The sequence below is a fragment of the Cucurbita pepo genome, chromosome 13 (assembly GCF_057944985.1).
Source record: "Cucurbita pepo subsp. pepo isolate OVF chromosome 13, ASM5794498v1, whole genome shotgun sequence".
Lineage (NCBI taxonomy): Eukaryota > Viridiplantae > Streptophyta > Magnoliopsida > Cucurbitales > Cucurbitaceae > Cucurbita > Cucurbita pepo.
This window is the reverse complement of record NC_141810.1, coordinates 12,547,138-12,571,682: the sequence shown is the minus strand read 5'-3', so window position 1 is coordinate 12,571,682 and position 24,545 is coordinate 12,547,138. Positions and strand designations below refer to the sequence as shown.

General features: G+C 38.3%; 4 protein-coding genes and 1 pseudogene across 6 annotated transcripts; 2 read left to right on the top strand and 3 right to left on the bottom strand.

Moving 5' to 3' along the window:
- Positions 1–2,502: 2,502 nt before the first annotated feature.
- Positions 2,503–6,155, top strand: LOC111808142 (receptor protein kinase TMK1). The gene is made up of 2 exons (XM_023693954.2): positions 2,503–4,843; positions 5,358–6,155. The coding sequence occupies exons 1-2, from the start codon at positions 2,503–2,505 to the stop codon at positions 5,885–5,887; spliced, it is 2,871 nt and encodes a 956-aa protein (XP_023549722.1). The 3' UTR covers positions 5,888–6,155.
- On the bottom strand, positions 5,362–12,151 carry LOC111808143 (uncharacterized). 2 transcript variants are annotated; one of them, XM_023693956.2, is made up of 8 exons: positions 11,707–12,151; positions 9,732–9,894; positions 9,224–9,424; positions 8,901–9,146; positions 8,149–8,296; positions 7,735–7,975; positions 7,309–7,619; positions 5,362–6,507 (listed from the first exon to the last, which is right to left on the bottom strand). In XM_023693956.2, exons 1-8 carry the CDS (start codon positions 12,020–12,022, stop codon positions 6,490–6,492), a joined length of 1,644 nt encoding a protein of 547 aa, XP_023549724.2. In that variant the 5' UTR covers positions 12,023–12,151; the 3' UTR covers positions 5,362–6,489. The 2 variants fall into 2 exon arrangements, with proteins under 2 accessions (XP_023549724.2, XP_023549723.2); XM_023693955.2 differs by having other exon boundaries at positions 5,362–7,619.
- A 1,562-nt stretch (positions 12,152–13,713) lies between these two features.
- LOC111809085 (exocyst complex component EXO70C2 pseudogene) lies at positions 13,714–15,801 on the top strand (annotated as a pseudogene).
- A 747-nt stretch (positions 15,802–16,548) lies between these two features.
- Positions 16,549–18,144, bottom strand: LOC111808913 (15.7 kDa heat shock protein, peroxisomal). The gene is made up of 2 exons (XM_023695151.2): positions 17,890–18,144; positions 16,549–17,000 (listed from the first exon to the last, which is right to left on the bottom strand). The coding sequence occupies exons 1-2, from the start codon at positions 18,026–18,028 to the stop codon at positions 16,714–16,716; spliced, it is 426 nt and encodes a 141-aa protein (XP_023550919.2). The 5' UTR covers positions 18,029–18,144; the 3' UTR covers positions 16,549–16,713.
- Positions 18,145–20,381: 2,237 nt separating this feature from the next.
- Positions 20,382–23,811, bottom strand: LOC111808246 (putative inactive receptor kinase At3g02880). Of its 2 annotated transcripts, XM_087129579.1 has the most exons (3): positions 23,618–23,809; positions 22,275–23,417; positions 20,382–21,286 (listed from the first exon to the last, which is right to left on the bottom strand). In XM_087129579.1, exons 2-3 carry the CDS (start codon positions 23,362–23,364, stop codon positions 20,616–20,618), a joined length of 1,761 nt encoding a protein of 586 aa, XP_086985705.1. In that variant the 5' UTR covers positions 23,365–23,417; positions 23,618–23,809; the 3' UTR covers positions 20,382–20,615. The 2 variants fall into 2 exon arrangements, with proteins under 2 accessions (XP_086985705.1, XP_023549881.2); XM_023694113.2 differs by having other exon boundaries at positions 22,275–23,811.
- Between the last annotated feature and the right edge of the window lie 734 nt (positions 23,812–24,545).

Sequence of the window (24,545 nt, the reverse complement as noted above, 5' to 3'; positions counted from 1 at the left end):
ATTCTAATATATTATAAGCTTCCATTCGTAATTTAAATTTGATTTTGATTGATTAACGTCTTTAATTAATTAATTAATTTTCGATTAAGATTACTCTCACTCAACCGTGACTAATATTCCACACATTATTGATATAAAAATTTGTTTTACTCATGTAATTATTACTTTAACCCTTTACGGTTGGATTAGTAACTAAATGTCACCTATTTAAAATAGATGACAAGATCTCGAAAGCAAGAATTTGTAATTCACGCACAGTAGCTTGGTAATAGGGCTCGATAAAATTTTATATTCAACATATTAAAATATTTATAAATTACATGGTATTAAAGTTGGAACACACTCAAGGTTAGCTTTTATAGTGTTGTCTCAATCAGACACAAAATGATATTTTCTATTGGTCCCCGAAAGAATGACGTCCTTGTATCAACAAATTGCAAGTAATTTTTTTTAAGAGAGAATATCCGACTAAAACTACTAATACATCAACCAGAGTTGTTGACAATTTTATCACATATCAAATAGTCAAATGAATTCTATAGATCTTGTTATAATTATAGAGCATCGAGACTCATTTGACTAAAATTCAATTTGTTTGGTATAGATGACAATGTCGGGGACCCACATTAACCTTCAAACAAACAATACGAGACAAACTAACCATGATGGTTAATAAACTGTAAATATCCCTCTCTAGTTTCAAAGGCTGTAAATGAATCTGCGAACATAATAAAAAAAAAAAAAATCAATTCTTACCCAACACGAGTGAAAAGGTTATCCCGTAAAAAGGTTCCAAAAGAGAATCACAAAATTTTAAAAAGAAAAACAAAGAGGTAGAAAAGGATATCACAGTAATACATGTGATATTTACAACAAATATTTGTGTGGAGTAAATTATTTGAAAATAAATATACAAAATTACATTAGCTTAACAAATGTCACATGAAATTCTAATACTAAGTGTAATAATTTGTAAAGGTTTGATTAATTTGGAATAAAATCATAAATTTGTATATTTTCCATGAGAATAACATAATTTACTTAAATATGATATCCACTTGGCGATGAAAAAAATATTATAAAATAATATCCATTTTCAAGACTCTTATTATATTTATTATTATTATATTTATATTTATTATTATTAATAATAATATTTTGTTGGACAGAAAAAGAGGGGAGACCAAGACAGGTAGATTGACTGAGAGGAGAAGCTGGAAAAAACTAAAAAACAACAAAAAGGAGGCAGAGACAGTTGTTTAGTTTCAGCATAAAAAATAATAATAATAATAAATAAAAAAAAATGAAGAAAATCTTGATTTTAAAGAAAAGAAAATGAAGAATTGTTTTTTAAGATAAATGAATCAAAAAATAAAGAAAAACTTGATTTATGCAAGTGCCCAAAACGGCTAGCCAATATTGTCCGGCTTCTCCTTCCTTTTGGAAGATACCGGAGCGAAACAATCAACCTATTGATATTTGGAGAGCCAAAGATTCTGTATCCTTTCTGGGTCCAATGAAATTCATAGGTATAGGAAGAAACTCCGATAAATAGAGATTTTTTCTTTCACCATCTTTCGATTGTAGTACTACACCTTGATCATGAGGATCATGAGATATCAATTACTTGTTGAACCCGGTAAATTGCGTGAAAGTAGGATACTCCAAATTCGGGAGTCTAAAAGTTATATAAAACGTTCTTGATGGAAAAAAAGAGTGAGAATTCTTTGGTTTTTAAAATGCTAAAAAGAAGTTTACACACACTCTCTTACGATGTTTCATTCCCCTCCTCAACCAATGGGATCTCACTGTTTAAAAGAAAAAATAACTTCAAAAAATGAACAAAAGCTTGATTTATGTAACGATCCAAATTTAATGCTAGCAGATATTATCTTTTTCGAACTTTTTATCTCGATCTCCTTGAATTTATTTAATACGTGTTTGCTAGAGAGAAGTTTTTATTCCTAAAGGAAAAAAAGAATAAAAAGAAATTCAGAAAAGGTTGATTTAAAAGAAAAAGGATCCAATGCAATTGAAGAGACAGAAGCAGAGCAGCAACCGAACCAGACCAGACCAGACCAGACCAGACCAACTTGGGTTCCAGCCTTTTTTTTTTTTTCTTTTGTTTTTCTGACAGCTAATGGTCCCCACACACACACACACACACCCCACCATGTGCTTCCCCCCTTCATTTCTGCCACCCATCACTTTGCCCCATAAGTAATAATCCCCATCTCTCTAAAACAAAATTATAATTTTAGAATTTCTAATCCTAATTTATAATGGGGGATCCAATTAAATTTTAAAAAATTCTCCCATTAATGGAGATTTTGAGTTACTATTCTTCTTCTTCTTCTTCTGAAACTACTACGTCCCACCTTCTTCTCCACCAGGAAGGCTTCCCAGCTATGCTCTTCTAATCCATCCTCCTCCCATTTCCCTCTCTCTCTTTCTCTCTCTCTCTCTCTCTCTCTCTCTCGCACCCTCTGTTCCTCTTTCTCTATGGGGAAGAAAACCCAGTTGGGAAGAAACAACCATTTTCTCCTCCTAAATCTCTTACCCCTCTTCTCCATCTTCCTCCCTGCACACCCCCAAGAGCTAACCCCTGATGCTCCTGTAATGCTGGCTCTCAAACAGAGCCTAAACCCATCTGAATCCCTTGGCTGGTTGGACCCCAACCCTTGTAAATGGAACCATGTCCTCTGCTCCGACGATAATCGAGTCACTCGGATCCAAATCGGTCGCCAAAATCTCCAAGGTACGCTCCCTTCCAATCTCCAAAACCTCACTGCTTTAGAGCGATTAGAGCTCCAATGGAACAAAATCTCTGGCCCTTTGCCCACCTTGAGTGGATTGAGCTCTTTGCAAGTGATTTTGCTTAGTGGGAACCAGTTTACTTCCATTCCGCCTGATTTCTTCGCCGGAATGAGCTCTCTTCAGGCTGTTGAGATCGACGACAACCCCTTTTCGGCTTGGGAGATTCCGGCGAGTCTTCGAAATGCTTCCACTCTACAGAACTTCTCGGCTAACTCTGCGAATGTTTCCGGTCGGATTCCGGAGTTTCTTGGCGGTGAGGACATTCCAGGGCTGACTAATTTGCATCTTGCTTTTAATAACCTTGAAGGGGGTCTTCCTTCTAGCTTCTCAGGGTCTCAATTAGAGTCTCTGTGGGTTAATGGACAAAAGAGTGTTGATAAGCTTAGTGGGAGTATTGATGTTTTGCAGAATGTGACTTCCTTGAGTGAAGTTTGGTTGCATTCGAACTCGTTTTCGGGTCCCTTACCGGATTTTTCAAGGTTGAAGGATTTGCAGGTGTTGAGTTTGAGAGATAACAAGTTTACAGGCCCTGTTCCAAGTTCTTTGGTGAATTCTGAGTCCTTGAAAGTGGTGAATTTGACTAATAACTTGCTTCAGGGTCCAATTCCTCTGTTTAAAACAGGGGTTGCTGTGGATATGACTAATGGTTCCAACAGCTTTTGTTTGACAGATCCTGGGGAGTGTGATTCACGAGTGAATACATTGCTTTCCATTGTGAAATTTATGGGTTATCCTCAGAGATTTGCAGAGAATTGGAAGGGGAATGATCCATGTGCTGAGTGGATTGGAATTTCTTGCAGGAATCAGAGCATAACCATCATAAACTTTCAGAAAATGGGGCTTTCTGGTGTGATTTCTCCAGAGTTTGCTTCTCTTAAGGGGCTGGAAAGATTGGTTCTTGCTAATAATAACCTCACAGGCTCTATTCCTGAGGAGCTTACAACCCTTCCGTTTCTAACTGAGTTGGATGTTTCAAACAATCAACTTTTTGGGAAGATCCCTAAGTTTAGGAGTAATGTAATGATAAGCACTAATGGTAATCCTGATATTGGAAAAGAAAAGGGTGATTCTTCTTCGAATGGTGGTCCATCGACTGGAAGTTCACCTGGGACGAAGGGAGCGGGTTCTAATGGTGGTGGAAACTCGGAGGACGGGGAGAAGAAACCTAGTTCCATGGTTGGAGTCATTGTGCTTTCTGTAGTTGGTGGTGTATTTGTTCTTTTCTTGATTGGGTTGGTGGTTTTGTGTGTGTATAAAATGAAGCAGAAACGATTTAGCCAGGTGCAAAGCCCGAACGCTATGGTTGTTCATCCACGGCATTCAGGTTCCAATAATGAGAGTGTAAAGATCACGGTTGCTGGATCGAGTGTTAGTGTAGGTGCAATTAGTGAAACACAGTATGGTGCTAGCAGTGAGGCTGGTGATATTCAAATGGTTGAAGCAGGGAATATGGTGATTTCAATTCAGGTATTGAAAAACGTCACCAACAATTTCAGTGAAGAGAACATTTTGGGACAGGGAGGATTCGGAACCGTCTACAAAGGAGAATTGCACGACGGGACGAAGATTGCAGTGAAGAGAATGGAATCAGGTGTCATTAAAGGCAAAGGACTTACAGAGTTCAAGTCCGAAATTGCAGTTTTGACAAAAGTTCGGCACCGACATCTCGTCGCCCTTCTCGGATACTGCTTGGACGGAAACGAGAAGCTTCTCGTCTATGAGTATATGCCTCAAGGCACACTTAGCAGGCATCTTTTCAACTGGCCAGAAGAAGGATTAAAACCTTTGGAATGGACAAAGAGGTTGACCATTGCATTGGATGTTGCAAGGGCAGTTGAGTATCTTCATGGTTTGGCTCATCAAAGCTTTATACATAGAGATTTAAAGCCTTCAAACATTCTTCTTGGAGATGATATGAGAGCTAAGGTTGCAGACTTTGGTCTTGTGCGTCTAGCTCCTGAAGGTAAGGGTTCTATCGAAACGAGGATCGCCGGGACCTTCGGATATTTGGCACCAGAATATGCAGGTACTTGCCTTTAAATTTCTTTCATCGACTTTCTTTGCCTCTTGCGTTCTGTAAATATAGCTTGACTGCAATTTTCTATCACGGTTATAGAACGAAACGCCGGTATGTGACTGTCAAAAAAAGAAAAAACCTTCAATGTACGATTTTAAACATACAAAGTAAATCTTCTTCCATGGCTTAGTTAGAACTTAGAATAGAACTTAGAACGTACCTCCTCAAGATAGAAAGATCAACTGATGTGTAGCAGCAGGTAGAAGAGAAGTGAACGGCCAATGGATCAAACTTTTTTGCTTGCAGCTACGACTCAGCATCCAAAACTACTGATATTTATCTGCCATTTTTGTGTTTATGCATGAAAAGTAGACAGTGCATTAAGTCAAGAAGCTTATAGTTTGTGTCTTGGCTTTCATACAGCCATTGATCCTTCAAGATTCTGAGATTCTCTATCTAGTTAGGGTTCTTTGAGCCCACATTTGCAATGATTCAATACTAACATAAAAGACCTGTTCTGCAGTTACCGGTCGAGTAACAACCAAAGTTGATGTATTCAGCTTTGGTGTGATTCTAATGGAGCTAATCACTGGGAGAAAGGCACTCGACGAGAGCCAGCCTGAGGAGAGCATGCATCTCGTAACTTGGTTCCGTCGGATGCAAATCAACAAGGACTCCTTCCACAAGGCCATTGATCCGACCATTGATCTCACTGAAGAAACATTCGCCAGCATCAACACCGTGGCTGAGTTGGCAGGTCATTGTTGTGCTCGGGAGCCATATCAAAGGCCAGATATGGGTCACACAGTCAATGTATTGTCATCTCTTGTTGAGTTTTGGAAACCAACTGACCAGAACTCTGAAGATATATATGGCATTGACCTCGAGATGTCGTTGCCTCAAGCTCTCAAGAAATGGCAGGCTTATGAAGGTAAAAGTCAGATGGAATCATCATCGTCGTCCCTTCTTCCCAGCTTTGACAACACTCAGACCAGCATACCAACACGACCATATGGATTTGCAGAATCTTTCACATCTGCAGATGGGAGATAAAAAAAACTATTTCTAGTGTAAAAGGTCATCTATGGTTTTGCAAGTTATTCTCATTTACTTCTCTTGCAAAACAGTGTTTATATGTAATTGTTCTCGACCCTTCATATTCCTCCAAATTTCTAATGTGTCTCAGTATGAATGTGTATTAGTGTTTTGAACCAGAAAAGACTGAAAAGATGGGGGAAAGGGATATTTAGATTTATCCCTTTAACTGTAAAAGATTTTGGGTGCACTTTGTTAGAATTAAAAGCTCCATTCTTGTTCTTTAGTCTCCAAGAGTAAATTTGGTTCTACATCCAAATTACTCAAGAACAAATGACCTGAAAGTATTCAAAATGATGTTAGAAATATAAGCTCAAAACATTCTTGGACACGTTTCAAGCACGGTCAACTAGTGCCCACATGCATGGTGGATACTTGTTACCTTATGCGGGGAAACCAGCCATTTTCTTGCCCTCCTTTACTAGATCACAAAAGTCACTGCCATTTCCTATGTATTTTTCCACAATGTACATATATACAAGGCAAACAATCACAACTTGAGCAACAGTTGATTCTCAATCATACACACCTTTTCTCAACGACCAAAGATATTTGCATGCTTAAAAACACCATATCTCCTGCAGAATCCACTAAAAAAAGCCTCTGTCAGCAACCTAATTTATATTTGGGTCTTATACAACTTGGATCTAGGACCAAATTATTGCTCAACAGTGTAAGTCTCGCGCCACCTTTCTTTGGAGGCAATCATTAACCTTCTCGAGGTAAGATAAGATCCAAGAACAAGTACAATCCAACCACTCAATATCATCCACTACTAATAGTTCAAGACATGTTCCTTGGAACTAACTAGAGCATCTAACTATTAAAGCCAATACTTAAGTGATGATACCTGTCATCTCAACAAACATTCCTTTTCCTTCACAGGCTATCTCTGGCAAGAACCAAAAATTTTCCGCATCCACATAATGAATGTACCAATTTGATCTAAACTTCTGCCTACGGTCAAATGGTTTTGGCCGACTAAGGGAGGGACGGCAGGAATTTGTGAGTTTCATTCATGAACGTTTGTAGGTAAAAAAAAGGTGTAATATGATAATCTTTCCATCGTATATGCACACTTTTCAACTCAGCTGTTCACTGGCGGGGTAAAACAGGAAATGTCGGTTTATACCTATTTGATCCAATGGTACCGACTGAAAATGGACTGGGACATTCTTTGTGGCAAATAAGAATTTGTTTTGTAAATCAAATGGCCCAATAAATTTATTGGGCCATTTGATTTAACAGAAACAAATTCCTGGACTGTGCCAAAGTTGACTAAATAAGCACTGTTTGGGAACAGTAAAAGGAACTATGTTAGACTTTACATGACAAACAGAAGCATAAAATGACTATAGTATGAAAGGGATAGTCCTCACAACATTCTTCTTTGCATTACAGAATGATCGTAGGCTGTCTTCATCAACAATGCCGGAGCTCGATAAATGAACTCCATAATTTTCCATTCTTTTAATATCTCGTGGAATGGGAGATTGCCAAAGTCCATCCCACCATGCCGGAGGGAGAAGAGGGGTTAAGGCACACTGATTAGGCTGGCCAGGACAGCTTAAAGGACCTGCAAATCTGTTCCAGATATGCCCCCAGCCAACCTGGTTCTTCAAACCCTCTGTCAACAAATTACTTTGGAAGCTACTCAAAAATGAAAAGTCTGAACCAGTAGAGTTGTTCCCTGAGCACATTGAAATGTTATGTAAGAAACAGTTGAACAGATGTTCCTCAAGGAAATCATTCTTTTCCTACGTTACCCAACATGTAAAATGATTTGAGAGAGTTCTTTACAATACCGAGATTGTCGAGATTGTGTGCTGCAGCCAGTGCCGCGATTAGCTGAGCATAAGTAGTACCTATACGCCGGTGAGCACCAGATATAACAGCATGCTTGGCACGGGATGCAAGAAAGAAATCCACAAAAGCAACCCATCTTGGTGACGGCCCCCAGTCCTTCACTCTGAAATCCAATTTATGGAATTCATCATGCGTTCCAGAGATGTTTCCTCTAAAGTGTTCGTAATCAAAATGAATAACCTGAAAACAAATTACGAGTGAAGTTAGTCCAATCTTTTTTACAAGCGTACAAAAGATCTAGGAGGCTATAATCGATCAATTATTCCATTAACCATGTAATCTGAAAATGGGGCTAACAATTGTCCAGAAGTGACTCAATTCGATGAAATGAAATTGTGCAATTAGGCAGTTACCTCTGCAAATTCGCCTAAGATAGGCATGATGCTTTTTACAAAGTCTGGAGTATCAGATACTAAAACCAATCTGGGTTTCGGGGCTGTGGTTAGATTAAGCATGGCTTTTCTGATGCACTGCACTGCGGCCTGTAAACCTCTGATGGACCTGAAATACAGATGCACATTACTCAGTTGAAGGATTACAAAATTGAGGGAAATTCTCTTACATACCGAGTAGTCTGGATACTACTCTCATTAATTAATTGTCACGTAAGCATCTTTATGAATGATGTGGGGTTTATCAGCATTAAACATAGAGTACTAGAAAATTTTCCCAAAAGTGATAATAGGGACAAAAGAAATCAACAATTTCTGATCTCTAGTGAATCTCTTAGTAGGATTCGAACTCATAAAGTTCTGACCATCTGTCAGAGAAAAAAGAACGAATAAATCTTATAAGATTTCCGAGAAATTCTTCAATTTCTTCCGAAAGTAGATGATTATTCATCTGCTTCTTACGTTCCGTGAATAGCCGGGACATTGAGGAATATCTAGAAAAGTATTTAGGGAATCAATCTGATTCTATCTCTGTTCATTCCGTTTGAAGAAAGGAAGGATCCCAAAAATCGATCTTTCTTTTAGTTGTTGAATATCTCTTTGATTGATCAATGTGTGATATTCCGAACTTCATTGCTAATGAAATCAAAATGATCTCTGAATTGCAACAGTAGAGAGAGAAGGAAACAACAGTAGTTAAGTAGTAAAACCACCTATTCATAAGCATCCGCATGTGCAATGAAATATCAGGATCAGCCCCACTTTTAAGGACTGAGAGCACTGCTTCTTCAACATCCTTTGAAGGAGATATAAGAATTCTCATCAGTTCTCCAAATACATTAGGTCTAGATTCTAAAACCTCCGGCTGTCCAAATAAATTAGAAGCAGCAGCCCTCATAGCAGGATGTACATTCTTCAAGAAAAATTGAGCAGCCACAGCATCAGTTGTACCTTGGAACCTGATGCACTCCAGTCAGCATAATAAACAAAGTACAAAATGAGTACCAGTTTAATGTAAAATGAAAGTTAATCATACCATATGATAGGATGCTCCCATTCCTTCCAATTACTGCAAAGAACATTTGTCTGTGCAGGCTTTTCAAAATCGTCAATCCGCATGATCAAATGCCTTTTGAATTTCCTAACACAACCTTTAAGTCTCCACAAATGTTTGATTTCTTTCAAGGTAAACGAGATATCAGAATAAGATATGTAGTCCCCGAATGGAAACTTGCCCCTGAAAATATTAGTAATAGAATAACTACTGTAAATATAGATAATTAAAGAAAAAAAAAAAGATGACTAGGAGGAAAAAGTTAAAAAGAAAAAACATACAGAGAATAGTTCAAGTTCACATGCTATCAAGGCACGACTACAAACCTATTTCACAGATATGCCATAGTTTCCATACCATACCAGATGCACCACGAGTTTTTACATACCATATCATAGACAATAAATGCTTCTAGCGACTCAATGCAATTATAGTATTCAAAACCAATATTTAAGTAGAAATAAAAAGACTTGATATAGAATCAACATGCCTGGTTTGCCCAATAATCAAGGATCTGTTCAGCATTATACTTAAAGCTCCAGCAGTTAGAATCTTGTACATCTCATTTCCAAAGCCTGCCTCTGAAGATTTGCCCATGACAAAACCATGTTTGCAGAACTGCTCAGGAGGAAGATGTCGCACTCTTGAAGCACCTAAAATGAAACTAACTATGTGAGCATTTGTAGATCTCAAAAAGCTAACAAGTTTTCCACCAGAAAACAATTATGACAGAAGATTTGACAGTGAAGGAAACGTCAAGATGGTTCGCGCATAATCATCCATAAAAACGAAAAGAAGATGATAGTATTATGAAGTTAATGAAACCAAAAGTCAAAATATGGCAATCAAGAAGATTAGTTTTAAATTGTATTTGAATAAAGAGCATGGACTCGAGCAAATATGCACACCATCAGACAAGTACTAATTTTCCGATGACCTGTTCTAATTCTAAAGAACGAATATACATACTTGAGTTTCCTCCCTTATGTATTATTTTGTCAGGAGGTACATCATAACTCGCAAGACTCAAGAAGTTCCAGTTTGTGGTCTTCGCTGCAACTGCTTAGCTTCACAAGTCCTCAAGTGGAAGTTTGGAAGCAGTTACAAAGCTATTTCACTTGTTTAAAGGCTGCCAGTCTCTTTTACTAACACAGCCGACTACTTAAGAAACCAGTAAGTTGACTATTAATTACAACTGACTATACTAGCCAATAAATCAAAATAGTAAACTGACGGCAGCAATTAACTTCTAACATTGAACTAAACCAAACCAGCCAGCGGTTCATTTTCAATTTACTCCATTGGTATCTTCCTTATTATAGACCTAACAGTTGCTTTGTAACAGCCCAAGTCCACCACTAGCAAATATTGTCCGCTTTGGCCCATTACGTATAGCCATCAGCCTCATGGTTTCAAAACGCATCTGATAGGGAAAGGTTTCCACACCATTATAAGGAATGCTTCATTTCCCTCTCCAACCAATGTGGGATCTCACAACCATTGAGTCCACCTCGATTTCAAAGCAGTTCAGGCAGACCATTCTGCATGCACATAAGGTACCTAAATTGAATCATGATTACATTGAAGTTTTAACCACGTATACTATGATCGTTATGGTATTATTATCCCTCACTGACCAAGTGAAATGGTCTCTTCGACCTGCCAGAGAAAGAAGGATAATGACATTCCACCCTTCTGCTAAATTTTTTATTTTATTTTATTTAATAAGAAGCTGGATCTATCATGAAGCAAAAGAAACGAGAAACGGCCCATGGCTTAGAATATAAGGAAAAGTTGACCAAAATCCTTCTTTTGCACCAGTCCATTGGCATCCATCTTCCTATAAACTTCTAGCCAGGTGAAAAAGTAACGACTCTGTTCAGGAACTCTTACCTTCCAAATTATATCTGGGAAGCCCAAGGTATTCTCTAGTTTCATCCACTGCCTTTTTCAACTACTTTACCCAACTTACTCCCTCTTTCTTCCACATTCCTCCATTTTGTTTCCACTTTCCTCTATTTTCACTCATCTTTCCAACATGAAATCCCGCGTTCATAAAATGCAGGGTACCATCTTCATGACAAAAGATCAATATTATGGTGAGAATGGCAGAGAGGGAAGCTAATGGGGTTGAGAGAAGATGCAAGAAGTCATGCAGATTCATATGTTATTTTCGTAAAAGAGATGACATTCTCAATTAAATCAGTGAGTTTGGACAAAATACCTTTGTTTTTGATCTAGAACCTTTTTTTTACTCAATAGCACCAAGTCATCAGTATTATAAATTCAATTGTTTCTGCCATTACACTCACCATAGAACATCAAGAGATTATAAAAATGGAAAATGAAAATCATCACTCAACTAACCTGATCTAAAAACCAAAACAAGAACTGATTTCTAGTAACTATTAATTATTCAAAGAGAGTGCAGACAGTTGTCAGAAAAGCAAATAAAGAAACATTACCATTCAAATAAAAGTGATTTTGAATAATTGTTCTTACTCTCAGGCTTTCCTTCCAGACACCATCGTTAAAGACCTCTCCCATCTTCTCCACCGTCGCGCAGGAGCCCCGCCTTCCCTCGATTCCACTCCGAGCAAAACTTTCCTCAACGTCGTCGCCATTACCAAACTGATCAGACCTCAATTCTGATCCTCGGGATTCCAGCCTAAAAAGAACATTGAGCATCAAAAAACCAATTGCAGCACCGACAGCGCATAGAACGACGACATATCGTACAAGCGATGACGATCTCTTCCTCCTGGATCCACCATGCCTCATTTTTCCTTTGCTTCACGATCTGCTGCAGGAGATTCAGATCATCATTCCCAAACAGAAACGCGAATTGGAGCTCATTGTGAAATTTTGTCGTGCCCCCAATTAAGCTTAAAGCTTGGTGTACCAGCGGAGAAATCGGAGATAAATAACTAATAATTACAAATGGATTAAGTAATAAATTCACAATTTCACTCCATCAAATTTTCACCATCTGCATAATTTTACCACCGTAAATACGATGTAATTGTTTTTGTTTATAAATTAGGCATAGAAACTAAAGTAATTAGTTTTAAGAAAGATATTCAAAACTTTTCTAAACTTTTCTATTTTATATTTAATAAATATTTAAACTTTTAATTTTATTTCATAAATCACGTCAATATGCTATTTAACAATTAAAAATTTATATATTTATTAGTAGGGGTGTTTAAAAAACTTTTTGACTCGAAAAACTAAATCAACCCAACCCAACCCACACCATCTTAGCAGGAATATGAACTTATTTGAGTTAGACTAGGTTCAAATAAATGAAAATTTTATAAATTAAGTTGGTTCACATGTTCAAACATAGATCGGACCGGATCGAACCAATACCAATTTATTATTAATTTTAAATATATATATATATTTGTTTATTATACAATTATATATACATATTTTAGTTTTATTTTTATTTAATTTCCCAATTATTTTTCTATTATTTACTCCCCAACCTCATTTCAAAATAATTTTCTAAAATATATATTGAAATTAAAATTTGTAAAAAGAAAAGCAAATAATTTTTGCGGTTAAACAAAAATTTGAATAATTGGAACCAACCCAGTTCAAGAAAATTTATCCTTCAATTGGGTTCATTATTTAATAATAGTTAGTTGTCAACTTTTCTCTACCCAAAGTAATGTACTGTGAGCCGTTGTCAGCCGTTGTCGTTACTTTCTTCCTTGCTTGTATAACGTATCTCTAAAAAATTTCTGTTTCGAAAATTCCTCCCTACCCTCGCTTTCTAAAACCTTCTCTTAAACTGAGGCCAAAAGCTCGAGCATACGTCGCTTGGCTGTAGGCGAGGCAATAACGAATTGGCTTAGCTCACTTGTAGTTGGAAAGTGAGTGTTGCAAAATCGCAAGTCCGCTGCTACGATTGTGACAAGGTGAATTGAATAATTTACCATCTAAAATTGAGAATTTAATCAAAATTATATATAATAAATTTATTAATCGACATATGTAACATAATATGAAAATTTAAATGAATTTTCAAAAAAGCTTGATTAGAATTCAGATTTTTTTTAAAAAAAAAATAAAAATTAAAAAACCTAATCTTTTACTGGAATATATAAACTTTGATGGGATAATGCCACGTGGCAAGATTTGTATTTAAAAGAAAGGGAGTGGGATTTTGAAGGGAAGCAGAAAGTCCGACCACAGAATCAGGGCGTGGCCTGCAGAGCCAAGTAACCGAACTCCTCTAAACTCCCGCTCTCTCGCCTCTCCTTCATAACGACCATTTCAAATCCCACCACAAAAGTCCAAAAAAAAAAAAAAAAAAAAAAAAAAAAAGAACACACACACACACTCCAGATGATCAAACAAAAACAAAATTTCCATAGCATGGACAATTTTCTTCACAATTCCCACCTCTTTTCTTGAATCTCTCCGATTTTTCTTCGTTCTTCCAAGTTCTACGTTCAACGACAATGGAGATGGACAAGAACCTGCCTGAGAATCAACACATTCTTCAAAAGACCACTAGCTTCACTACCAATGATGACGCCCCCCGATTGGACGGCGCTGATGATGCCGATGTTACTGTTCCTGATCCTGATGCTGCTGTAGGAACCGACGACGATGTAAAATCTGCAGAGAAATTGGAGACTCAGGAGAAGGAGGAGGAGGAGACGCAAAAGGAGGAGGAGGAGAAGGAAAAGGAGGAGGATGAGGAGGAAAAGAAGGAGGATGAACCGGATCTTCAGTATAATCTCCATACGATTCTTGCGGATGTCGATCAGTTTCTGTTAACTCCTCACGGTTCTCGTGATCGAGAGGAAGATTCCGCTGTTGAGATTCCGCACTTTATTGACAAATTCTTGGATCTTGTGGATGCGAAGATTGAGCAATACAATAACGCGGAATCGAATGCGAAGGAGAAACAGTGTCGAGTGCCGGAGGATGAGTCGTCGTTTCTCGAAGCGGTTGATCGGATATCGAAGCTGAACACTGCGATTCACGAAATGAAATTGGAAGAGGAGAAGAATTCGTTGATCAATCGCATAGGGAGTACTCAACAGCGAGCGATTTCTTATTTAGAAGAAGAGTTCAGGTTCTTTCTCGAGGAATCCAAAAATAGAGATGTGGATGTTGACGATACGAAAGGAGATCGTTGTGCAGTACCAGAAGCTGAACCCGATCATCAACAGATTCCAGTTTACTCCAACGAGATCTTGAGCTATTTGAAAAAAATCGCCAATCAAATGATTTCCGGGGGATACGAATCGGAATGCTACCATGTCTACATCGTTGCGAGAAGAAACAAATTCGAAGAGGCCTTGTTGAACCTAGGGTTCGAGAAACACAGCATCGATGATATCCAGAAGATGAGCTGGGAATCAATGGAGTGTGAGATCGGCACATGGATCAGAACCTTCGAGCAATGCGCCATCGTTTTGTTCTCTGGCGAACGGAATCTCGCCGAATCTATATTTTCAGCGCATCCTAAGATTTCCGCCAATCTGTTCAACAACCTAACTCACGGCATTGTGATTCAACTGCTAAATTTCTCAGAAGGTGTTGCAATGACGAAACGCTCCGCCGAGAAGTTGTTCAAGCTTCTTGATATGTACGAAGCTCTTCGCGATATGCTCCCAAAAATGGAAAGCTTATTTCCAGAAGAATACGCCGAGGAGCTCAGAACAGAGATCGCAACCACTCGAACTCGTCTAGGCGAAGCGGCGATATGCATATTTTGCGATCTCGAAAACTCGATCAGAGCGGACACCGGAAAAATCCCGGTACCAGGCGGCGCCGTTCATCCATTGGCTCGATACACCATTAACTACTTGAAATACGCTTGCGAGTACAGAACCACACTGGAACAGATATTCAAAGAACACGCAAAGATCGAGCGAGCCGATTCAACAAGTCGACCACGTTACGAAGGCGAACAAGCACCGACTTACAACCCTAACTCTGACAATCAATCACCATTCTCCGTGGAACTGATGCGTGTAATGGAGCTCCTGGACTCAAATCTGGAAGCAAAATCAAAGCTATACAGAGACATAGCACTGAGTTCGATTTTCATGATGAACAACGGTCGATACATCTTGCAGAAGATCAAAGGATCTCCAGATATCCACGAACTGGTAGGCGATACGTGGTACAGGAAGAGATCTTCGGATCTTCGTCAATACCACAAGAACTACCAGAGAGAGACGTGGGGGAAATTATTGGGTTATTTGAACCACGAGGGCTTGACCTGGCACGGGAAAGTGAATAAGCCAGTGCTGAAGGAGAGGTTTAAAGGATTCAACGCCCTGTTCGAAGAGATTCACAAAACACAGAGCTCGTGGATCATAAGCGACGAACAGCTTCAGTCGGAGCTCCGAGTATCAATATCGGCGGTGATGATTCCGGCGTACAGATCATTCCTGGCTAGGTTTTCGCAGTACTTGGATCCGGGGAGACAAACAGAGAAATACATTAAGCTTCAGCCTGAAGACATAGAAACCTACATAGATGAACTATTCGACGGGAATCCAACCTCCATGGCAAGAAGGAGAACATAAAGCTCGAAGCCCCAGAAACGAATTTGAAAAAGGCAAGACACCATTTCTCTCTTCTTCTTCTTCATCTTCTTCATCTTCTTCTTCATCTTCTTCTTCATCTTCTTCTTGCTGAGGTTAATTCTGTTGTTTCAGCTTCAATCTGCAGATTGCAACTGATAAATTGCAATAGCAGTTGCAAATTCTTCTTCCTTGGCTTCAACTTGCTGAATCGCTGCTGGGCTGCTCCTTTTTTTTTTTTTTTTTTTTTTTTTTATAATTTTGTTTATGTTGCATTTTTCCCCTCTCGTTTTTTCAAATGATTGTTTGTAATTGTCAAATCAATGTAATTCTTTTGTTGTTGGCCTTCCCTCCATTGTTGCCTCCACACCCAATAGATTTTTATTGTTTTATTTACAAATTCTGTTCTTTTTTTTATATACCTAAATGATATTTGATTTTGTACGTCAACTTGGTTGGGACATGTTTGGAATTGTTGAAAAAAAAAATAATTTCAAAGTGCATTTCTTTTTTAAAAAAATTATTTAATTAGTTTGGAATTAAAACACTTACATTTTCTTCTATAAGCAATTTTGCTTTATTGGTTCTAAACTCAAATAAATTTTGTATTTAAAATATTATGATTGGAGTGAGGTTTGCTCAAGGCAATATTGATTCTAATATTTTAATAATTAATAATTTATTTAATAAAATAGTAACTAAGAAATATAATAAAAATTTAAAAAAACATTTATAAAAATCAAACAAAAATGTTCAAAACAATTATCAGGAATATTTTATATCATATATTTGTCGAAAAAGTGTACCTCTAACACAATAGGAAAAAACGTCCCATTATTTATGAACAGACAGATACAACAACACATCATCAATGCATTATTCAGCAAATTGTTGAATTCCTGCAAGTTTCAGATCTCAAAGCTTGCTCGTAATGTTGATATTCCTGACCTTTGATGGCCTTGGGGCTGTATCTTTGGGGACGACAATGGTGAGGAGCCCATCTTCAACCTGCGCCTTGATTTTATCCAACTTAACGTTTTCTGGCAGTTCAATCTCCCTGGAAAATCCCCTCTTCCCTGTTTGTCTTTCCGCCAAATGCCAGATTGCCTCCTTTCCATGAGCTTCCTCCTTACCACTCGTTCCTTGAATGTGTAGAACATTCGCCTCGTCAACCTGTACTGTTATCTCGTCCTTGCTGAACCCTGTGCAGATTTCAAATTAGCTAACGCATGGAGGAGAAAAACAGAGAGAATTTAAGAGAGTGATGAACTAAACATGTATTTTGTGAAGAGATGTCTGTAAATGTTCGAGTTAAGCTTGCACAATCTCCCGCAAAAACTTATGAACTCGTTCCCTATGAACACTTACTGATTTTTCTTCTCACATATTTTATCAAGAATACTGATTTTAGTTGGTCACTTTCTCCAGATTTTCATTTTTCTTTTTGTTCTTCCCTCTAGGATCTACATACTAGCTTCAGACGTACAAGGAAAACTTTCAAGTACTACGCTCATCCATCCATTCATCCGTTACTTGCCACAACATTTCATCTTATGAGGTGTGGAATGCTGAACAGGAGAAATATGTACCAGCGTTGCAGAGATTTTCTCTTCTATGTACTAAAATTTAATCCACCTTAAGAAACCAAATATATAAACACTCGATTAAGTACTATGTTTGTCTAAACTCGAACAGTGTTTAATTTTCATTGATTTTCAACAAGTTTCATAGGCGACGACGATTCAATCATCCAAAACCGGAAGCACTGTTCAAACTCATTGAACTAAAAGATTGATTGCACATTGAATCTAAACTCCAAACAATAAAACAATTCCTCCAACTGAACCGAGTAAATAAGTTGTTTATAATCACTCCGAATGAACCAAACAAGTCAATAATCCAAGAAAAAGAAAAGAACTCAAACAAAAGAAAAAACAACACGAACAAAAAATCCACAAAACCTAGAGAACGTCCATTCCGCATAGACATCAGAGGCATAACTTTCACACATCTCAAATCAAGGCCGTATTGCGCAAATCAGCATTCAAAGCCAAGCGGAAATGAAAAGTAAAAAGAATAATAAAAAGTTACCTGGAACGTCAACCTTGAAGATGTGAGCATTGGATGTTTCGAGCCAATCCATGAGCGCAATGGTACCGGACGGTCCCCGGAACACGGCCGGGCTCCAGAAGAAGCGCCGAAGAGGATATCCAAAGAGATCATTCGCCATTGAAAGCAAGCCTAAGGAATTGAAGTTCCACAGACGGCAGCTGCGGCAAAATTGTATTTATATACGGAACTGATCGAAACTAAAAATCTCTGGAAACTGAAACGATCTCCAGAGCCTTCCGACCTTCGATCATTTTATCTGCCACTGTTTTCTAGACTCTTCTCCTACATCATCCCTCACGTGTCAGCCACGTGCAATACGAGCTCTAAATGGAATAATAATTTTGAAAATATTATTATAAAATTGATGAATGTAGAAATTATCTAATAATAATTAATCAAATTTTTATAAGATTTTTATTGGAATTTATGCATTAATCATGTTTAATGTTAATTTAATTTTATGAAGAAATTTTTAATTTTTTATTGGAATAACGACTCTCCACGTTCATACCAATAAAAATATTCTCCCACTTATATATACCCACGATTTTTCTCTTAATTAATTAACGTGCAACTCCACAGAGGAATTTAGTCGTGATAGTGCTACAAGATATTAAGTCAGACGTTAATGGTACCCCCACACAGGACGGACGAAAATAGAGAATTTGGGTTAATCGATGGAAGAATAAAAAGGTGTATGAATTAAGGACGACAAAGAACACGAGAGGCAGTGAGACCGTGAGAATGAAGTCTTAAAGAAACGTGAGAAGAAACGTGGATACTTCACTCGCTTGTTTCACTGCATTCATGAATTATTTGTCCCGTCACATATTCATAAAAGAATAGCTGGCGCACCACATCACCCTGTGTCTCACTCTGATACTATTTGTAACAGCCTAAGCCCAGTATCAGTAGATATTGTCCGTTTTAACTCGTTACGTATGGTCGTTAGTCTCATCTACTAAGAAGAGTTTTCCACACTCATTCATATTATAGTCCAAGCGGACCCACGTAAAATATTCGCTAAACTATGACAGACAATAAAGGTATTTATGAGTTTAATGTAGGAAAACAATAAAGGATTAGTTGGCGTAACCGGTAAAACCGTTGCTTTCCATTAATAAATAAGAATAAATCCTCAAAATTGATATTAGAATAATCATGCTTCAACCATTGATTTGGCCCTAAAATTATAATTAAAAGCTTGAAAATTATAATTAATTATAGAAAATAGAAAGTGGTTAGCCATGTTGTAACTAAATTATTTGCACTTAAACCAGCTCATCACAATTTGCTTCCCTATGAGTTCGAGTCTCAATAAGAATGCTAGTTCGTTCTGACTGTTCATATGTTATGATCTGTTCGTAATGAATATACCACACCAATATGTCTGGCTGATGAGATTCCATCGATAGAGAGTCAATTCCAATAGACTTACTTATTGTAGGGTCCCATTGGTGTGCATCCAGTAGGAATTGAACCTACGAATTCGCCAATTATGAGTTGGCAGCTGAATTAGTAATTAGTTGCAGACTATAATGTAGAATATGTGCGGCGAGCCTTAAGAGTCCACTGTTGGCGGAAGTCAATGTCCCGGAGATTCATTCTGACTGAAACAAGGGTTCAAACTTGTTTGCATTTTGTTTGAAGATCCATTACGTGTCCAAGGCCTTTTGTTCTTTTATCTGTTATAAGGTTCAATTGTCCGAAATTACATTTTATTTTATTTTATATTGAAACAAAGCTTAAAAAGGTCAACCATAAAGTCAAAATAACACACCGTTGGTGTGTAACGGTCTAAGAACACTGGTAATAGATATTATTCGCTTCGGTTCATTAGTGTTGTCGTTTACCTCACGATTTTAAAACGTGTTTGGTAGAGAGATGTTTTCACACCCTTATAAGGATTGTTTCGTTTCCCTTTCTAATCGATGTGGGATCCACAATCCACTCACAATAGAACAAGTGAGTTAAGCCTATGACTTTGATGGCAGTGGACTTGCGATTGTACGACACTCACTTTCCAGCAACAAGTGAGTTAAGCCTATTCCTTATTGCGTCGCCTACAGGCAAACGACGTATGTTCGAGCTTCTGGCCGGTTCAAGAAGAAAGTTTTAGAAAACGGGGGGAGAGAAATTTCGAAAGAGAGTTTGAAAGCAAGATTTGAGAAATTTAAATTTGTGTTATATGGGAATAGGAGCAAAAACACAGTAACTACTACTTACTGCATATAACTATCGGGAAGGGACCCTTATAAGGATTGCTTCGTTTTTCTTTCTAATCGACGTGGGATCTCACAATCCACCCCCCTTTGGGGCCGCATGATATCATTTGTAACAGTCCAGACCAACCGTTGATTGTGAGATCCCACATTGGTCGGAGAAGGGAACAAAACATTCATTTTAACGGTGTGAAAATCTCTTTATAGCAAATGCGTTTTAAAACGGTGAAGCTGATGACGGTACGTAACGAGCCAAAGCAGACAATATTTATTAGCGGTAGGCTTAAACGGTTACATAATGAGTATTTGAAATACAACGAGCAACTTAGTTTTAATTACACACAATCCCAAAGCTAAATTTAGAAGGAACATGTAAAAATCTTATGGAAAAATCCAAATCCAAAGAATCAACAAACAATTTTATGTTCAATTAGTTCTATAATCTGTCAGCATTCCTCCTTTGAATCACCAGAGAAAAGCTTGCTAGATTGAAGGTGGAACCATGATTGAATCAGCCGAGTAAAATTGCTGAGAAACAGTACTATCCACGTCATAAAACTTATCGTTGCTCGTGTCTTGTTCTTTCAGTAAGATCGAATGATATATTTCATCGATTCGACTCGTCACCTTCGCCATCGATGGACGACTATCCGGGTGTGGTGCTGTACACAACATGGCAAGATGTAGAAGTTGAACCATTTCATCCAAGCCATTCTTGTATTCTAACAGCTCCTCGTCGAACACTTCGGCCGTTTTCTTCTCTTCGATCTTCGAGTGCACCCATCGTGGGAGGTCTATGCCATCGTCATTGAGCATTGGCGAGTTCAGAGCCTTCCCTGTTAGAAGCTCTAAAATTACTACACCGAAACTGTAAACATCTGCTTTTAAGGATACTTTTCGAGGATCGGTGACCTCGGGGGCACGGTAGGTTGCAATATGGTTTGGAGTGGATGTAGGACTTGCAATTTGAATGAGGCCGAAGTCGGAAACACAAGCTGTCCGGGATCGATTGAGGAGAATGTTTGAAGACTTTATATTGCCATGGGAGGTCGGAGGTCGTCGAGAATGTAGATATGTTATCCCCCGAGCGGCTGCGAGCGCAATGCCCGCCCTTGCTTCCCATTTCAATGGAGTCCTGCCCGGACTTTTGTTGCCTGAAACCATAAAGATAACCATATAGACAACACTCATTCAGAGGCACAACATGTGATTGTTATAAACAAATTCTTAACCAGAGGCAACAAAAGATAATAGCAGAAATACAAAAACCATCTAAATCGCTGTTACAATCACACTCTTAAACTTCGGTTTCAGTCATTGCTTCAGTCATATGAACTCATTTCTGCTGTTCCAGTCCAAGTCTACCGCTAGTAAATATTATACGCTTTGACCCATTACGTATCATCATTAGTTTCACAGTTTTAAAACGTGTCTATTATGGAAAGGGTCTAGCTCTACTCTGAGCAGTGCCTTGGGACCCAACAATGGTTGTGCCCCCAAGTATGTCATCGAGGACGATGACTAGTTTAAGTCAGGGAGAATGCCACAACCTAACTATGAAGAGAGTAGGTTGGGAACCTTACGTTGTGATAAGAGAAGCGGCGACCCTCGAGTGGCACCCATCCAGCCACGCAAGGGCCTAGACGAGTGTCATGATGTGACCAGAGTAGGTTGTGACATTCTCCCCCCCACTTAAACTAGTCATCGTCCTCGATGACATACTTGGAGGAACAACCATTGTTGGGTTGTGACATTCTCTCCCACTTAAACTAGTCATCGTCCATGATGACTTACTTCGGGGCACAACCACACTTCGGATTGTGACACCTTGCACCATCTCTGGTGATTGGCTCTGATACCATTTGTAACAGCCTAAGCTCACTGCTAGCACATATTGTCCTCTCTCGGTTAGAGAGTAGAATGAAACATTCATTATAAGGATGTGTAAACCTCTTACTACTAGGCGCGTTTCAAAACTTTCCTAAGGAGGACAATATCTACTCACGTTGGGCTTGAATTGTTACAAAAACCGTGCAAACTACTCCTATATATAGAGTTTAGGCAGCACAATTCCATCCTCTATAAATCACAAATTACTCAAAAAAATTCATCAAAACTCTAAAATGGAAGAAAGAAGCTCACCATGTAAATGCACAGATAAGCTTCCCATGGAGACATAATCACACAGCAGCAGCTTCTCATCTCCGCCATAATAGTAACCATTAATGGAAACCAAGTTCTGATGGTTCATCATCCCCAAGCTTTCAATCTTCTCCTTGAATTCCTTCTCTGAAACTTTGACATCTCTCAACCTCTTAACCGCCACAGTCATCCCTACATCCAGAGCTGCCTTGTAAGTTGATCCAAAAGAACCCTTCCCCAGCACCTCTGCTGAAGCTTTCAACAGTTCCTCCAAATCAAACGTTCTTTCTCCATTCCCACAGAACACCAAATTCCTCTCACTCCCAATTGCTCCGCTTCCGCCGCCGGCATTATCAACCTCCGACGACAATCTCTCGGAGGTAGTCGTCTGAGCACCAGCTGACCGATTAGTCCTGTTCGTCTTTCGGTACAGAAAGATTAAAATCAGAACTATAATCAAGAATGCAACCAAACTTCCGATAACTATTCCGATGATTGCTCCTGTGGATAATTTCTTCTCCTCGCCGTCGCAAGGGCTCAGTGGCTTCCCGCAGAGCGAGTTGCCATCGAAGGCGCTGGCTGGTTGATCGGAAAACCGCGTAGGGATTGAGCCGTTGAGACGATTGAAAGAAACATTGAGAGCCGTGAGAGAGGGAAGGTTGAAATCAGGAATGAATCCATCGAGTTGATTCTCTTCCAAGTTGAGAACCTTCAAGTTCGTGAGATTATCGAATCCAGAAGGAATCGAACCGACGAACTTGTTGTGCGCCAAATTCAGTCGAACAAGACTCTTAATACTGAACAGAACCGGAGGAATCTCACCGGAAAACGAGTTCCGATGCAAGTATAGATTCCGGAGGGAGCGGAGGTTTGCGAAATCAGATGGAATAGAACCTGAAAGCAAGTTAGAGCGAAGAGATAGGGTTTCAAGTTGAGTCAAATTTCCAAACCCTAAAGGAAGTTGCCCGACGAGTCCAACGCCAGGAAGCCGCAGTTCAGCAACCCTCCCGCCGCGGCAAGTGACGCCAAACCACAAACATGGACTCTCATCGGAAAGGTTCCAACGGCGAGTCCGACTCAGAACGCCCATAGCTTTCTGAAGCACCACCAGCGCCGCCGTATCCGACGCAAGATCCGCCTCTCCTACAGGAAAGAGCATCAAAACAACAAAAACCGCTGACGTAAACCAAAGCCGGAGCGGATTCCGGCGCTCCATTGTCGGCAATGAAGAAGAAAACAGAGAGATTGAACTCGAGAAGAATTGAGGAAGAAAGTATTGTAAAATCCAGATAATTAAGAAGATTATTGAAGTCAACAGAGGAATCGCAGAGGAGATGGCTCACCATTGTAGGATAACGTGACGAAGTTGAAGTGTACAGGGGCATTGGTTGACTGAGTAAAAATGGAAAATCAGAGAGAACGATGATGGTGAAGATTCTGAGACATTTATGGGAAGTTGACGGATTTCTTCCAAAAGTGGACCTCGACAATCAAGAACATGCCGTCCAATATATAACCTTGGATTAGGCCGACCAAATCGAGACGGCCAATGATTTTGTTCTTCCCTTTTCAGAACAGGTACCTAGGGATTAAGGATTTATAATCTTCATTAATGGATATTAATTAACCTTTGCTCCAAAACTAAATTAAATTCAAATGTAGGGGGAGTTTTTAATTTTATGGAAATATTGGTGCATAATGAAAAATTATAAATTAAAATAGTTTAATTTAATTGGTTTTTTTTCTAATAAATGATTTAAAGAATAGAAAATATTTTAAATATTAATTTAAACAATATCTAATTCTAAACTTTTAATTAGGTATAAGTTTATACACTAAATTTATAATTTTAAAAATTAGGAGACAAAATAGACACATATTTTAAATTTAGAAACTAAAAATATAATATATTTGATTAAGACCACACTTCCGAGACATTTAATTTTTATATATAAGTTTATTTTGTTTGCGCTTGGTTCAAGATGCTTATATAAATATCAAAATACTATAAATAAATGATAGGAATGTAAAATACTATAAATAAATGATAGGAATGTTTATATGATCGGAGAGTCTGACCAATTCAAATTACCCAACCAAAACTATAAAGTCTGAGTTGAGTTAGATTTTTTTTTTTTTTTTAAATCAACAAATCTGTTTTGTTCACGGGTTAACCCAACCAACACAAAAATATAGGGTTACAATCCAATAAAATAAAATAACTCACCGTTCAACTTAAAAATAGAGGGTGGTTAGGCTTGAACCATTAGG